Here is a 16,414-nt window from a genome sequence, read left to right as displayed (position 1 = left end):
CTTTCTGTTTTTCTATGTGAAAATGCTGCTGAAGTGTAAGTGACATCCAGCTTTACAAAAGGCTGTGACAGATGCTGAGAAGCATCTCAGAAAAGACCTTCAGAAATGTTGGCATCTGTGAATAGACAGGACCACGGAGCATTAGTTGCTGGGTTGAAGATATAATTTCTTACAACATCAGTCATAGAACATTTCCAACAAAAGGTTACATATATTTCATGACTAGAGATAGCGATCCTCCCCATGAAATACTGATAATGCTGTCACCTTGTGTCTAGTGGTCCCAAGATCATACTGGTAGATGCACACTGCATACTGGTATAAAGTGGATTTAGAATTTGACAAGCTTGCAATACTACACTGGGACGAGAATGAAACAGGCATTTCCAATTCGACAAAGGAACAACACACATTTACAACTTGAGACAAGAATGAAACAGACCTGGTCATGTAAGTCTCGATAAAATAGATTAATGGACAAATACACCGACAAAATACAAAAACATCCTTACCTCACAGGATTTAAATCCAGAACCTTGAAACTCGAGGTCATGAGTTAGGAAAAATATTTTTAACCGCTTTTACGTAAGTAAAATTGGAAAATTCCATTTGTGAATTTCTACGCCTAGACGTACAAATGGAACACTTTATCTTCTGAGAATATTAAATACTGCACTAGTGGAGTCACACTCACCTTTGCACAACATCTTCTTAATCTCAGACTTATTATTGCCCTTAGGTTTGTCAGCTGAAAAACTCATGATATTTACATAACTTGACAGCCCTGATTCTTCAATATTAGAAAAAATGTCCTTGCTTATATTAAAAGTTTTCTGCTGAAAAGCTGAAGAAAAGTTTTCTTTAAGAGTATATATAAACTCATTGGATGCAACACAATCATAAATTTCTTCATTTCTATCACACTTTCTATTTCTGAGTACCTTCACTTCATAATCATCCACACAAAGAGAATGGTAAGACACGTTTTGTGAATAGTGTCTGGTGCATATTAGGGATGTCCTTACACAGGTTTTGACTCTGGGCTCACCGATACAGCTTGTGCTTTGAGAATTTGTATTTCCAATGTTATTTGCTCTTGATGTAGTTCCTGAACATCTCGTGGTTACATGGATGTGAAGTGTCAAGTTTAGACTGTCTGCATGTTTATGACCTTCTTTTAGCATTGTTGCAGTGTTATCAGAGTTTACCCAGAAGCTTATTCTTAATGTTAGATAAAGTGGTTTAGTTGCTGAATCCTGTACATGAAAAAATACTGCCAGCACTTTAACTGACAGACACATGACAATTTTGACAACCTCTCCACTTGATTGTCACATGTTGTGTACTGCAACGAACATTTTGCCATGCTTAGGAGGTCTTATCATAGTATTTACATTGTTCACTGCAATACTTTCTACTCTCTTCCACACAGGATTTCTACAAACTGTAGTACACATGCCCTCATCGTCTGGTTCAGAAGCTATTGCAACATCAGTACAGAGTGGTGAATTAATGTTTGAAATATCAACACATTTTGACAAGCTTTGCACATTCCTTTGAGAAACAAGTGCACCTTCTCCAGTCACAGTGTCAAGTGCACCTTCTCCAGTCACAGTGTTTGTTGCTGGAGTTGAGCAATGAACTTCAGATTTCTTACCTTCCTTCTTTGGTTTCTTCCCAATCCAGGCAAGTGATGCATAAAATTCTTTTTCCGAACCTTCTGGAAAGCAAAATGCATCAAAATTCAAGACAGCCCCCACATAAAGACACCTCATCCACTCATTCTGAGAGCACTTCCTTTGATCAATGAACAGGTGATTTATGTGAAATTTAATCCTTAGTTCTTGGCCTCCAGAGCTGCATTTGACTGTTCCTACTTTTCCCTTTGGGGCTCTGTAGATCACTTTCCCATTCTGACCTTTTAATTCTGTTATTTTTTTCTTGGGAGCAATACCATAATTTTTACAGGCCAATTTGATTATGTCACCTGCTAAAAACTTCAATACATTTTTGCTTGGCAACGTTTGGACAGAAGCTTTACCTGTTTGTTCAAGTTGATTTGCATTCTCAAATGTGCCATCACCTGAAGAAGGGCTAAGGAACTTTAAGGAACTAAAGTCAAGTGATTTATCATCATTCTTACATACTTGCTCATTAGAAAGAGACTGTTTACCATTGACATTTGAAGAGGATTCATTGTCAGGATGGGTGATGGAAGAACTTCGGGAAACTTTTGTATTCTGTTTTTTCTGCAACTTCTCAACTGCTGGTGAAAGTTTAGAATCTTGACAACAGAGGTGCTGTCCTTCACTAATCTGTGAAGCACATTTGCAGATGAAATTTGCACCTAAAGAACTGGCACAGATATTTTTAGCAGTTGAGCCACAATGAAGAGCATCTCCTTCTGTCTTCTCAGATTCCTTCTGCAGAGGATTTGGTGTTTCAATGACACTCACCACCTTTGCTGTGAAAGGTGTATCCAACCAACTCCTGAATTTAACAACATGCATTTTCACCTTCTGTCCTTTACACAGCACATAGTCCAGCGACACAGTACTACTAACTCGTTTCCCTGACACAAATACATTGTGCTTTGCAAAAAGTGCCTTTTCCTCTTTACCATGCAAAACAAATGAAGCAGTTCCAAACTCATTATCTAAGGTCTCAACATGTCCATCGATGTCCCTTGCCACAATCTGTTTCTCTTCCAAATCCGCATCTTGGAAGAATGGAGCCTCGGTTCCTCCAAAGCACCTGTTGTCTGACTTGGTTTCCACCCATGCTTCGGTAACACGGTACGAGGCTTTTGAATTGTCAGTTATCCTCTGTGCATTGAAATGAATAAACATTCCCACGGAGAGACAGTCTTGCAATTTCTTGGAGTGACAAGGCTCACCACCAACATGCAGATTGCATTTATTTACAAGAACAATTGTTTCTTTTCCATCAATATGGCTTCTGATCAGCCCACTTGTCACTGATGTAATTTTAACAAGCATTCCAAACAAGTTACCAACAGAAGAAAGAGGGTTCTTCTTAAATGGAACTGGTACACACTTACTTCTTGGAAAAGCTTCCATTTTTGTGTGCTCGAAACCAACCTCATATTCTCCTACACACTTAACAACATCAAGCTTAGGTTTCTTCCCTATCCATACAACCTCTGCTATGTAATCAGTGACCGAATCCACAGGTACAGCATCAAAGCATACTGTAGCTCCTAATTTTATGACATCTCTCAACAACGAAATTTGTGAAACCTTAACACCGTCGATATAAAGGTCACTAATTGTAAACAATGCTCTCTTTAAATTTTCAAACATAAGAAATACTATTATTCCAATAGATGGCGTGGCAATCAATGCAACCTTCCCTACCATGTCCTGCATCACATGCTTAATCATACTTGGTGGAGCAATTGCTCTTGGGAAATTTTCCAGCAAACCATGACCACCTCTGAAGGTACATTCTTTTATTCTCCTGTAAACATCATTGTTCTTCAAGGTCCACGACTGAAATCCAGTGCCTTTGTCTTTCCATGCTAATACTGCAATCCATTCAAAGATGTGGATGTGGTACGTCTGTTTCACCATAATACACACTTCATCTCCTTTTATTATCTCTTTACAGATGTTGCTGAAATTATCTTCTGCCGAGCTCATGAAGCTGGTCTCTGGTATTAAGACGGGAGTAAGAGGTTCATGAAATATTATAGCAGCAAAGGATCGCAACCTCCAAATGTAATCATCCACCACGACGGTATACACAGCACCCTGCTGCACTTTCCTCTGCTGCTTCAGTTCCTGAACTTGCGTCTCTTGAGGCTTCTGCCCTGTCCACACTAACAAAGCTGAATAGAGAAGATTTTGAGAATCAAAAAGGCATGCATCAAAGGAGACGAACGATCCTTTCACAAGATTATAATGAATATCACAATATTTGGATCCACTGACATACAATTGGTCCAGGCCAAAGGAAACTGTTATAGAAGAGTTATTAAACACCGATTCCAAGATCCCATCTGTGGAGTTTGTTGGCATCTTTCTCACTGTGCCACACCTGTCTACAATAACCTCCTTTGGACTCATCTTTAAAACATTTTTTAAACAAACTGTTCCAAGTCACATGGAGTACACAGTTATAGATACATGCCACCACTACACTACTGCTACCCCGTTACTACATGAATGCCATGCATGGTTAGTAATTTCCCTTCGTTGTGTGTATGTGTGAGTGCAACCTTACAAAATCCACCACATCTGAAAAGACAAAAAAAATGGAATGATGTATGTGCTTCCTCTAACACACAGACACACACACACACAAATGCAATAGTCTATTTGAAAAGAACCCTCTTTCTCTTGGGGAAATTTACTTTTAGTTCTCTTACTATGTTAATTAGATTTACTATTTGTTTTACACCCTTCAAATTGGTTGAAGTGTAAGGGAGACTTCATGTTGTGGGGAGAAAAGATACATGCCACATGTCACTTAAGGATTTCACTAGACTTGTATGGTTTGTCATGGTGTGAATGATGGTTTTGATATATTCATTCCCAAGGGAGATGCAGTGGCATGACAACATATCGTGACGCTCTGGTCGAGATTAGAATACGAGCCCCCACCCCATCTGTTGTTTTAAATTTGAAATATCAATGTGAATCGATACAAAATCTTAAGGAACTGCAGTGATGTGCGTCACCACGTAAACAACAATTGTTTACATTCTACGTGTAGACTATGTAATCTATGTAACCTACGTCGATGGCATATTCAACGAAGACAACATGGGGCTCGTTATTCTTTGTGCAAGGCACGCGCATCGTTCTAGAAGCAGCAACCAACATCAGCAGGTGGAAATAGAAAGTGTGAAGCATTCCACTGTCCAGAAATAAGTGTTCCAAGTATTTATTTATGTTCAACCAATTAACTAGGTATTAAATGAACTGCAAAATAAACTTGTCCCGACACACCTTAAAAATGAGATGTCTGTAGAATGACTAGATTTGTTTTACTTCTATTTCCACCACTTCACACATGAAAAAATCTGCCTATCCTAGGCAAAAAAAAAAAAACCTTCCCTTTCGTCAGTGTAACAAATAATATCAGATTTCACTATGGTTGTCATTTGATTTTCTTCCGGTAGTCTGTACATCGTGCTACAATCAAAGGGATCCTGGATTAGAATCCCGGCCTGAGTATAGGTGATTGTGAGTGTCCAATCATCAATTTCATCATATCATCACCCATTCCGATCTTCGCAGTTAGCCAAAAGTGGTAGAAAAGCGAAGTAAAATAAACAAATCCATCAATCTTCTGGTAGTTCCTTTTCCCCTCATTAGTGAAAATTTGATAACTTTGATTACATCGGATGGTCATATGTTGGTTATAGGCCCAGATTATTGACATGTTTGAAGAAAAAAATACTTTCTCTTTCAAAGAGCACTGGGATTTCTTCCTTCCCTGTTTGATTTTGATTTGAGTTGGTGTTTTAAGTCCACTTTATGCACAGTAAGGCTAATCGGGACTGGACCTACAGTTTAAAGTGGGATCCGAACCACTTGTGCCTCCACCGGGTATCAAACCCGGGATCCCTTGATTACAAGGCAATGAAGTTACTTCTCTGTTGTTTGCCTTGTCCACAGTAGACTATGTAAAATATAAGCCAATGTAAAATATAAGACAATATAATCTTTATGTAGATTACACATACACAACGCATGTAGACGTAAGCTTATAGTCTACGGCACATCACTGGGAAAACGTCAGCAATTTATCATATTTAAATAATGATAATAAATTACTAAAGAAAATCTCATTTAATAATTTCATTCATCCTAAAAATATTTTTGTTTTTCAGGAGCTGAAATTTGAAACTGTAGGACAGGCCCGTACCCAGCGGAGGTGCAATGGGGGCCATGCTTCCCCCTCGAACCATCAAATAATATAATGAGAAGATATGAAAACCTACAAATAATTCTAAGGGATGGAATTCTGTTCATGCGAAGCTGATCTTGACATCTTCTTAGTGGCATTTTTATTTCAACCCATTGTCATCACATTGTGCAAAACAGACTGATGGAAAATGGTAATGGACATATTACTTTTGCCATTGGGTATGCACTTAGAACTAGCTGCAATACTACATTAACATTGGTAATTACATCTAATACTTCAAGAGCACTTCCCTGACTACTGTGACAGAGTGTTAGCACAGCGTGCTATGATGCTATGGGTCCCAGGTTTGAATCCCGGGCTGGGCATTGGTGTTTTTAATGAGTGTTCCTTTATCATATTTCATTATATAGTCAAAAAGGCCAGAAAATCTACGTAAAATACCTAACTCAATTAAATCCAACAACATGTTGGACCTTCCTGTTGTTCCACATTGTCCCTCCATCCTCTAAAAAATCCAGGGTACAGGCCTGCTGTATGAAGGAAGGAAACAATACCAGCATTTAAATGCCTCACACTTACTGAATGACAGTTGGAGGTGCTTTATTGTTAACTTATTAAAATTGGGAGGGCAAAGTCAAAAGAAATAACATAAATGGGTAAAAATGTCCAAACTTGTTATCGTGAATTTTGAGTAAATGTTTCACATGAGAAATACGATGATAATTTTTAATTTTTCCTGCTCACTTGGGCTTAGGACCCGCCTGCCTGTATGTTACATCTCTGACTTGAGGTATTCATTCAAATTATGACATACTTTAAAACCAAATAAAGACAGAACGTTTTATTTTATTACCCACAAAAATTAGCCTATTCCAATTTTTTTCAGACTTCTATTTTTTTTTTCGTATCAACCCCATGGGACACAGGCTCCTTTAGCGTGAGGGTCAGGGCACAGTCGCCCACTTGCTATGCCACTGGTGACATGTGTTGCATTTTGCTTGTCATTTGCATGTGAAATTTCCATGAAACGGTAAAAGTACACCAGTAATGTCATGCTTATGCAACAAGTAACAAATATGCAAAGTGAAATCGATAATGAAAAGTCAGGCCTTTTTTATTGCATGGTGTATAAATTTCAGCACAACATATAATTACTGTACCAAAGTAGTGCTGCTTACATACAGGTGCACTGTGGAAAATTTAAAAAAATAATACACCACGAAACAGAACAGTGTAATATCTGCATGAGATAACACCCTCTATCTGGTATTCATGAATTTGCAATTTTAAATCCCACAGACAATGAAAGTTTTGTTCTCCACAGCACAGATAGTAACACTGCTACCATTCATAATCAAATCGTTGCAGTCTTTCTGATTCTGATCTTCACTTCTGGGAGGCTTCCAAACCAGCTGCTTATATTCTTGCAATAATCATAGACAAACAACTTCAAAATAGACACAGCAACTAACTCTGATTTATGGGGGGGGGGGATTTCTCTCAAGAATTTTTTTCAAATGTAAACTTACAACAATCAGCCAGAGTAAGCATGTCAACATATCTAGTGAACCCGAGAAAGATATTGATGAGAGAAAGCTGGACCAGTTGGTTAGGGCATGCAGCTTATACTTTCAACCTGGCATTTTGATCAGCAGCTTGAGTCTCCCCTCAGCTAGAAGTTAATTTTTTTTTCATGGTTTGATGGATGCCAGTTTATAATGTATGTTTATTAAAATTGTTCTATTGTTTTCACTCGTATTTCCAAACATTTGAATTAATTTTTAAAAGCACAACAAAGGTTTGTGTGCTGCAATATTTATTGTGCCACAATATTGATTCTACACTTGTGTTTGTGTATTTCACAAACATTTCAAAGATAAAGAGCCAAACATGACAACATCATTATATTACTACTTTTTGAAAATGTTGGTTCATGTTCTTTCCAAATTCAAAACAGTAAATATTGAAATGGGTGAGGTGGAGGAGGCTATTACAAAAAATTGAAACCGAAAAAGACATCACAAACAGACAATATTCCTCTAATGATACACCTTCTAAACAAAATGTAAACACGTAAAAGTCACCCTTATACAAGAAAAACTATGACTTGAGTCTAATATATATCCTGTAAAGTATCCTGCATCAGCGTGATGCTGATCACATCACCCCCACTCACGACCGGATCAAGAAAGTATGGAGCGTTGCCCCCAAACCCCCTATACGCCTGCATGGCATGGTGCTAAGCACAGGGGAGCAATTTACCTTTTTAAAGTATCCTGTAAAGTATTTGAACATATAGTGTATGCAAGAGTAATCACTAGTTTATATTATCAATGGCAGGATAAGAAAATTATGTACAGAGAAATTAAAAGCAGATGCTGCTTTTTATTACCAACCAGTATAGAACAATAATACCCCTCCTTCACCTCTTCCTTTTTTTATATTCCACCAATAATTGATAGCCATGCAAACATTATTGACGAAAAATATTCTCTCTCATTGTTGTGTGGGCATGGGAAGTAAACAAGGTTCAATTGTTCTCATTTCTTTACCTTTTTTTCACTTCTCACAACAATCAGTCAAAAGTAAAAATAACATTTGGTACATTACAGACTCGACTCTACTGGCAATCGAGTATGGGAGTTTCAAGACCACTTAGTCATTTGAGCCAGGCACGTATTAATGTGTAGCAATGCGAGTGAATAAATGTCTCCTGTAAAGGAATCTATTGTGGCGGGACTGAAGAGCTATGTTAAAGAATTTAGGAGTGATGTGTTCTCCACAGACGACAAGATTTTGTTTTGCAAGTTGAGTGAAACTGGGGTAGGATATTCAAAGAGATCTTCAGTATTGCAGAGTTTAGACACAGCAAAACATTAAAATATATCTAAAAAGTTGTGGTTGTGTATTGATTGCTTAGATTTACCAGAGCTGTAGTGAGCTGCCAATTATGCTTTAGGTTCCACAAAGGTGTAAATCTGACATAATAGTAAATAGAACTTACGATAATTGCAGTGAACCTCACAATATCTTCAATATTTTCCCACTACATTCTTTGGTTAAAGGGATTCAGACTTATTTTAAAACCCCATATCCATCTTAATCGATCTTCCATGAAGATACTGACATTCTGCAGAATGAAAAATTTGAAAGTACTGTTGTGCATATTTTTGGCTTTACTGACTTTCTGCATTTTTCTGGCATATTTTAAAATTTTCATGACAATTTTTTCAATTTTTATGACATAATTACATACATGTTTTACAGTTTTATAGGACATAGAGTCCCGGGACCTAGTAATGACTAATGTATGATCTGCATTAGTACCCAGTCAGCATTATTTTATTGTACAGTGGTCCACAGTAACAAATCTATCTGAATTTATGAATTTCGTAGCTTACATTAGATAAGAGGAACCAGGTAGACATATTTTATATTCTATTACTTAAGCTGATGCCTTTGAATTTTCCCAAAACTGTAATTTTTGTTCTCAGATCTTATCTAATAGATCAAAAGAAATTTGTAATGTTCATGGGAGGGAATATACTATGTTCTCTGGGGTGCCACAAGGTTCTAATTTAGGTCCACCTCTCTTCTTACTTTTGCAAATGACTTACCAAAACTTATTAAAAGTTCACACTGCCTGTTATTTGCTGATGACGTAGAAATATTTAAAACTGCTGACTCACATGAAAATTAAAATTTGGAAACTGACGTAAATAATTTATTTTAATCGTGTAAAGCAAACTTTCACATAATTTTGATAAAAGGCAAATAATGTGCATAATGAATGTACAAAATGAAAATATTTTCCCGAATCAATTGGGGAGAAAGCAAATAAGAATAAAAAAAATTGGATCTTGGAGTCACTCAACTATGTTTTAAAGACCATATCCACCATGTCATAAATCAATCATACGGAAAAAATGGTTTTGTAATCCACTGTGTAGCTGAAAAGTGTAGAAGTATTAAAAAATCTGTGTGTTTGAAGTATTAAAAAATCTATGCTTTTCTCTTCTCTGCTCAGTCATAGAATATACATCTTTGATTCTGCAGACAAAAGAAATAGAAGTGATCCAATCTAAATTCTTATGGGCACATGAAATTCAAAGAGGACAAACACTATCCTAAAATCATCCCTTATTAACTTCTAGATTATTTCAACTTACAAAAACTTGAAAATAGATGCAATTTCAATTTGATAAGCATGCTACAAAAAATTGTAAGCAATAAGATAAACTCAACAGTGTTAGTATCTGCATTGTGTTCTGCATGTAAGAACCACACAGAAGTGTGAATTGTTTCATGGGTCAAAGTCTCGAAGTTATCCCTAACTACAATAGATTACTGGTAAAAGATCGATAGCTAGACATAATGACATGACCTTACATCCATTCACATAAGAGCCATACATGCAGAATGGAAAAAGGAGGGAGACCTTTTGGAATAATGCCTACAGCAAACCGTACATAAACATATAATATATAAACAAATCTGCAATGCACAAAACTATGTATGCCATAATGGAACTTTGTTCTGTGACATCATTTACCTAAAAAATAAATAAATAGGGCATTCCACGAAAAGTGGTCCTACTCCATGTTAATAACAAAATGAATTAATATGGATTTTTTAAAAAGGTTTAGATGTTTGTGAATGCATATAATTTAGACATTTCACCAATAAAAGTTACTAGCATCTGCAGCCTATATGCTTTACAGACAAATGAAGGCAAAATTTGCTACATTTTTAAAGCATCACACATGTAACGCACTTTTGTGATAGAAGTTAAGAAAAAAATAAAATATTTTAGAAGAGATACTGTGAACAATTTGAGTGGGAGAGAGATTGTCTTTTATCTTTTGTTGAATGGTTTTCATGTAGTTTTTTTATAACAGGAAGTTATAACTTAAATAAATGTTGTTTTTCTGTTAAAGTTTTTCATAATGGAAAATTATTACAATTGGCGACGAGGATGAAAATGGAACGAAGGTAACAAGAATAATGTGTATAAGAAGATTAGTCTTATTATGAATAAGAAGCTATGAATAATGGAGGTTAGTAATCATGTACAGTTTTTTGAACAGTTCGATGTGGAACGTGGCAATATTCAAACATACATTGAAAGATTTGACCAATTCTGTTTGGCAAATAATATTGCAGCACATAAAAGAGTTTGTACATTAATTTCGGTAGCTGGCGGAAGAGTGTACGATATACTAAGTGATTAGTAGCACCAGCAAAAGTGCCACACAAGACATATGAAGAATTATGTACTTTGTTACTAACTCATTTTAAGCCTAAAAGAAATGTCATAGCTGAAAGGTATAAGTTTCATTTGTTGAGACAAGAGGAAGGTCAAACGTTATCTGAATTTGTAATATGTTTGAAGCATCAAGCATCTAATTGTTCATTTGGTACGTTTCTTAATGAAATGATGAGAGACCAATTAGTTTTTGGCATACGTAGTGAAGTAACAAGAAAGAAATTATTAGCTGAACCAGAGCTTGATTTTATAAAAGCAGTATCTTTATCATCAGCCATGGAAATGGTAGAGCAAGATGTGAGATTGTTTTATCAAAAAGATAAGACGGTATTCAGTAATGTACATCATGTACAAAAACACAGAACAGTTAGTCAGCAAAGTAAGAAAGCGGCTTTTAAATGTTCAAGGTGTAATAATGTACACGAAAAATACAAATGTCCAGCTTGGAATGTACATTGTTTTAAATGTGGATTAAAAGGTCATTTTCAGCAGTGCTGTAAGAATAAAAATAGTAACATTATTAGAAATGAATCTGCAACTATGGTCAGACATGATGTTGATACATCTATGAAGCCTTTGTTGTTAAACGGCGTACATGTGGAAATTAAACAACCAGTGAACGGTAATAACCAAAGTAGGTTAGACTTAATGAGTCTTAATGAGAATTCAAGTGAACCTTCACATGGGATTAAGGTACATAAAAATCAATTATATGTACAAAAATCGGATGTTGAAATGAGTAGCTCTAGAAGTGAAGCTGATAATTGTTTGGTTAGGTTGATGTGCAATGGCAAAGAGGTCCAATTTGAAGTGGATACGGGTGCAGCAGTATCTGTTTGGGATGAGAAATTCCATACAACGAATTTTAGGAACATTCCAGTTATAAAGAGTGTTCTCACTTACGGAATGCAGATGGGAGACCACTACCAATAGTAGGGAGAGTTATGCCGGATTTGCAGTTAGAAAATGGAGGATTAAAATGACCTTGTACATTTCCTGAAATAAATTGAAAACACCTATTTTAGGAAGGACCTGGTTGGATGAATTATGGCCAGAATGGAAATCTTGGTTTCAGTTAACGATTTCTAGGGACAGTTGTTTGTTAACAGTATCTAAGCAACCAAGTTTTACTAATCAGAAAGTTGAATACTTAATAAATAAGTACAAAGAAGTTTTTTCTGGTAATATTTGTGAGCCTATTAAGCAATTTAAAGCTACAGTACCAATCAAGGAGGGAGCAGTTCCAATATTCAAGAAAGCATACGAAGTTCCATACAGTTTACAACCGAAAGTAAAGGCTGAATTGGATAATTTAGTTCAATTGGGAGTTTTGTCACCTATTCAGTATTCTGATTGGGGTACACCTTTAGTGGTGGTAAAGAAAAATAATGGTGATCTACGGTTGTGTTCTGATTTTAAGGTAACCGTCAATAAAGTGGTAGAAAAAGTAATTTATCCTTTGCCACGAGTGGATGATTTACTTAATTCTTTAGTGAATGCAGACACATATGTAGTGTTGGACCTGACTAAAGCATATCTTCAATTATTACTCGACGAGAGTGCTAAAAAGTTATTGGTTCTCAATACTAAATGGGGATTGTTCACTTATAACAGGTTACCAATGGGTTTAAGCTGCAGTGCACAGATTTTCCAAAGAACAATGGATCAAGTACTGTTAGATTATACATTTGCCAAATGCTACCTGGATGATTTAATTATAACAGGCCGTGGCGAAGAAGAATGTTTCAATAACACACAACTAGTTTTGGATAGATTGACATATTACAATATAAAAGTTAATCTCGATAAATGTCAGTTCTTCAAAAAAAAGGTAGACTATTTAGGTTACAGGATATCTAGTAATGGTTTTCAACCTTTAATCAAGAATAAGACAGCAATATTGAATTGTCCAGAGCCAACAAACGTTAAAGAATTGAAGGCAAATTTAGGAATGATTTCATTTTATCATAGAAGCATGCCAAAGTTCGCTATGAAGATAACACATCTCTATGAATTGCTAAAGAAAGGAGCAGTGTGGTCGTGGACAGATCGACATAAAGTGGAATTTCTTGAATCAAAAGAAGCATTGCTAAAAGCTGAGATATTAACTCCATACAATCCAGATCAAGATATTGTATTGATTGTAGATGGAAGTGGTGTAGGAGTTGGGGCTCAGTTGTGTAATAAGATTGAGGGTGAATTGAAAACAATTGCCTGGACTTTGGCGACACTAGCACCTTCAGAGAGAAATTACAGCCAATTTGAAAGGGAAGCATTAGCTTTAGTGACGGGCATAAAGAAATTTCATAAGTATCTTTATGGAAAGCATTTCATAGTCTATAGTGATTCTTTACCTGTAAAATATATTTTTGGCGAGGCAGCAGCAATTCCATCTTTAGCATGTTCACGTTTACAGAGATGGGCCTTGTTATTATCACAATACGCATACGCAATTGTTTACACAAAATGTGTAGATGTAGCAGATTTTTTATCTAGATTGCCAATAGAGGAAGACACAGGGGATGCTGAGGAATCTTTAAATTATATTGACACCTTTGAAATTGAACCTCTACTGTTAGACAACATAGTAAAGAAAACAAAAGAAGATGACATTTTACAAAAAAATGTACAATGGGTTGATGTTGGGTGGCCTAATTCACTTCCAAAAGAGTTTCAAAATACTGAGGTCTTACATTATTACAGAAGGAAGAATGAAATAACAATGAATAAAGGATGTCTTATGTGGGGAAGACGTATAATAATTCCTAAAGAATGCAGGGAAACAGTGTTGAAGCTGTTACATGCAGAACATGTAGGTACATCTAAAATGAAGATGATGGCTAGAGAATTCTACTGGTGGCCTTTAATAGACGAGGATGTTGAAAGGTTGGGAAATCAATGTGTAGAATGCAATAGTTTTCAAAGAAGTACATCCAAAAACAAATATGTCGGATGGAAACAAACAGATATTCCTTTTGAAAGAATACATGTTGATTTTTTTTAATACTTTTGGACGTTTCCAATGTATACAGAGGCAGCACCAGGACACGGGGAACCAGAGGCAGCTGTACCTGCAGAAGCGAGGAACATAGTAAACAGAGAATTTCGAAGATCTTCTAGATCCAAGAAGGAGCCGGATAGACTACAACTTACCTTTGGTAACAAGACCTATGAATGATTTTTTTTTTTTTTTGTTGGAGGGGCAGAATTGATAGAAGTTAAGAAAAAGATAAAATATTTTAGAAGAGATACTGTGAACAAGTCGAGTGGGAGAGAGATTGTCTTTTGTCTTTTGTTGAATGGTTTTCATGTAATTTTTATAACAGGAAGTTATAACTTAAATCAATGTTGTTTTTCTGTTAAAGTTTTTCCTAATGGAAGATTATTACATTTTGTTAATGCTTTCCATGCATACAGCCTATGTAATCATACTCAAGTTTTTTTCACTTGTTAGCAGACACCTCAGAGTGCTTCATAATTCTATTAAATCAGTTAGTTCATTATTTTAATCCAATCTCATGTCTAGAACCTTAAATTTTGTGTGTAAACTGTCACACACCTAATGTTGGAATACCCCAAATACATGTTTCTAATAAATGTAAACACAACTTTAGAAACAACATTACAGCACACTCTAACAGATGTTGAGTTTCTAGAAATTATTTCCAAACGTTTGGATACTGCAGTGAAAACAAGAAGAAGAAAAAACTGTCTGAATGGAGACCTGCAGAACCAATGAAAATGCTACACTGAACTTATAAGCAGCAGGTTCTAACCAACTACTCCACTGCTCTTGTAAAATTACTGTTCTAAGTTTGCTAGATATGTAGGCATGTTTCTTACAGCCACTTGTTGCAATTTATGTTCGAAGAGATCTCTTGATATAATTTTCACCCATGAATTATAGTGTGTTGCAATGAATAGTTTAAGTCCCTTGTCAATAATTATTTTGGGATTAAAAGCAGCTGCTTTGAAAGCTTCCCACAATCCAAAAGCAGCATAGAAAAAACTGACACGATTTGATTCCAGACGATAGACTTATTGACCATATGACATGACATATACTTACGAAGAACATGTTTTATTTATGTGTCTGAAAAACCTCGTGCTTATTGATCGATTATGGTGATATTGTACTTCATTTGTGTGTACTGTGTGTGTTTAATTCTTTTCAGGATTAATAAAATGCGAAAATTTAGCACATAAGGTATATTACATTGGAAATTATTTTTAATGTTTTGAAGAGCCCACTAACTGTTCCTGTTAAATAATTTTACAAAATCTGACAAGGCATGTTTTTTAATCTATCTGCAGTTCAGCAACTTTTTTCATAGTTTATCATACAAAAAGAAATAATATATGTTATATTCTAGTAAAAAAGTACAGGGCTGTAGTCGAGGGTATATTGTGTATAACCACTGGTTAACCTTACTAGTTAGCGTATACCTTCTGCTACAGTGAGTATACCTTCTATGTTCATTTAGTTTGGCCATTACTCCAGTGAGCTCAATACAGTGAAATACTTCTGGTTTCACGTGATCAGGAATATAATATTGAGAAGGGAAGACAGTATGAATACATGACGTGTGTCAGCATTTTATCGGCATGATTTTACAACTATAATAATTTTGTAGAAATGTGTATAGTTAATTTTCTAGATTTTTTGCTAACACTAACAACTTTTTGCAAATCTTGATTAATATGAGATCTGTCTTTTCTTATCAGTAACCAAAGTACAAGTTTGTCTTGACTTGAGATTTCAAAGTATAAAAGTAAGCCCATGCAAAAGTCTCAATAAACTTGTTTTCCTGCAACATTTGGCGACATACTGTAAAGGCTCTTACCTTTAAATGTCACAATTTATGTCTGTTGTATTTCGGAGAAAACAAAAAGTAAAGAGAACTGTTGCTTTTTCTGTTAATTTTGTCGCCTTTTTATGTAAGTACTGTATACTGTAGGTTTTTCATTTTTAGTGTAATTAGCTAACTAACTAGCTAACTCCCTAGCCTTCTTAAACCCGAAGGTTCATGGCTGCAGCAACACAGGCCTTCCATCTTTCCCTATCTTGAGCAAGTTCTATATACTCTTTTCCATCCCTACCGATTTCCCTTAGGTCCATCTCAACGTTGTCCCTCCATCTTCAACTTGGCCTTCCTATAGGTCTCTTACCATCAGGTTTCCCAACAAGAATCCTGTAAACTCCTCTCTCCTCTCCCATTCGTGCCACATGGCCTGCCCACCTAAGTCTTC

General features: G+C 35.9%; 1 protein-coding gene across 4 annotated transcripts in view; it reads right to left on the bottom strand.

Moving 5' to 3' along the window:
• Nucleotides 1–16,414, bottom strand: part of LOC145982331 (uncharacterized) — a 175,506-nt gene that overhangs the window by 34,700 nt on the left and 124,392 nt on the right. For 3 of the 4 annotated variants that reach the window (XM_083115894.1, XM_083115893.1, XM_083115892.1), the window contains exon 2: nt 695–4,259. The exons of the other annotated variant lie outside the window; for it this stretch is intronic. In XM_083115894.1, coding sequence (XP_082972020.1) covers nt 1,332–4,088 — 2,757 coding nt within the window. In that variant the 5' untranslated portion in view covers nt 4,089–4,259 and the 3' untranslated portion in view covers nt 695–1,331. The remainder of the gene's footprint in view (nt 1–694; nt 4,260–16,414) is intronic. 4 annotated transcript variants of the gene reach the window in all.

This window comes from Lepisma saccharinum, unplaced genomic scaffold (assembly GCF_977018435.1).
Source record: "Lepisma saccharinum unplaced genomic scaffold, izLepSacc3.1 HAP1_SCAFFOLD_127, whole genome shotgun sequence".
NCBI classification, from domain to species: Eukaryota; Metazoa; Arthropoda; class Insecta; order Zygentoma; family Lepismatidae; genus Lepisma; species Lepisma saccharinum.
The sequence above is the reverse complement of the archived record's forward strand: the minus strand, read 5'-3'. Positions and strand labels throughout refer to the sequence as shown.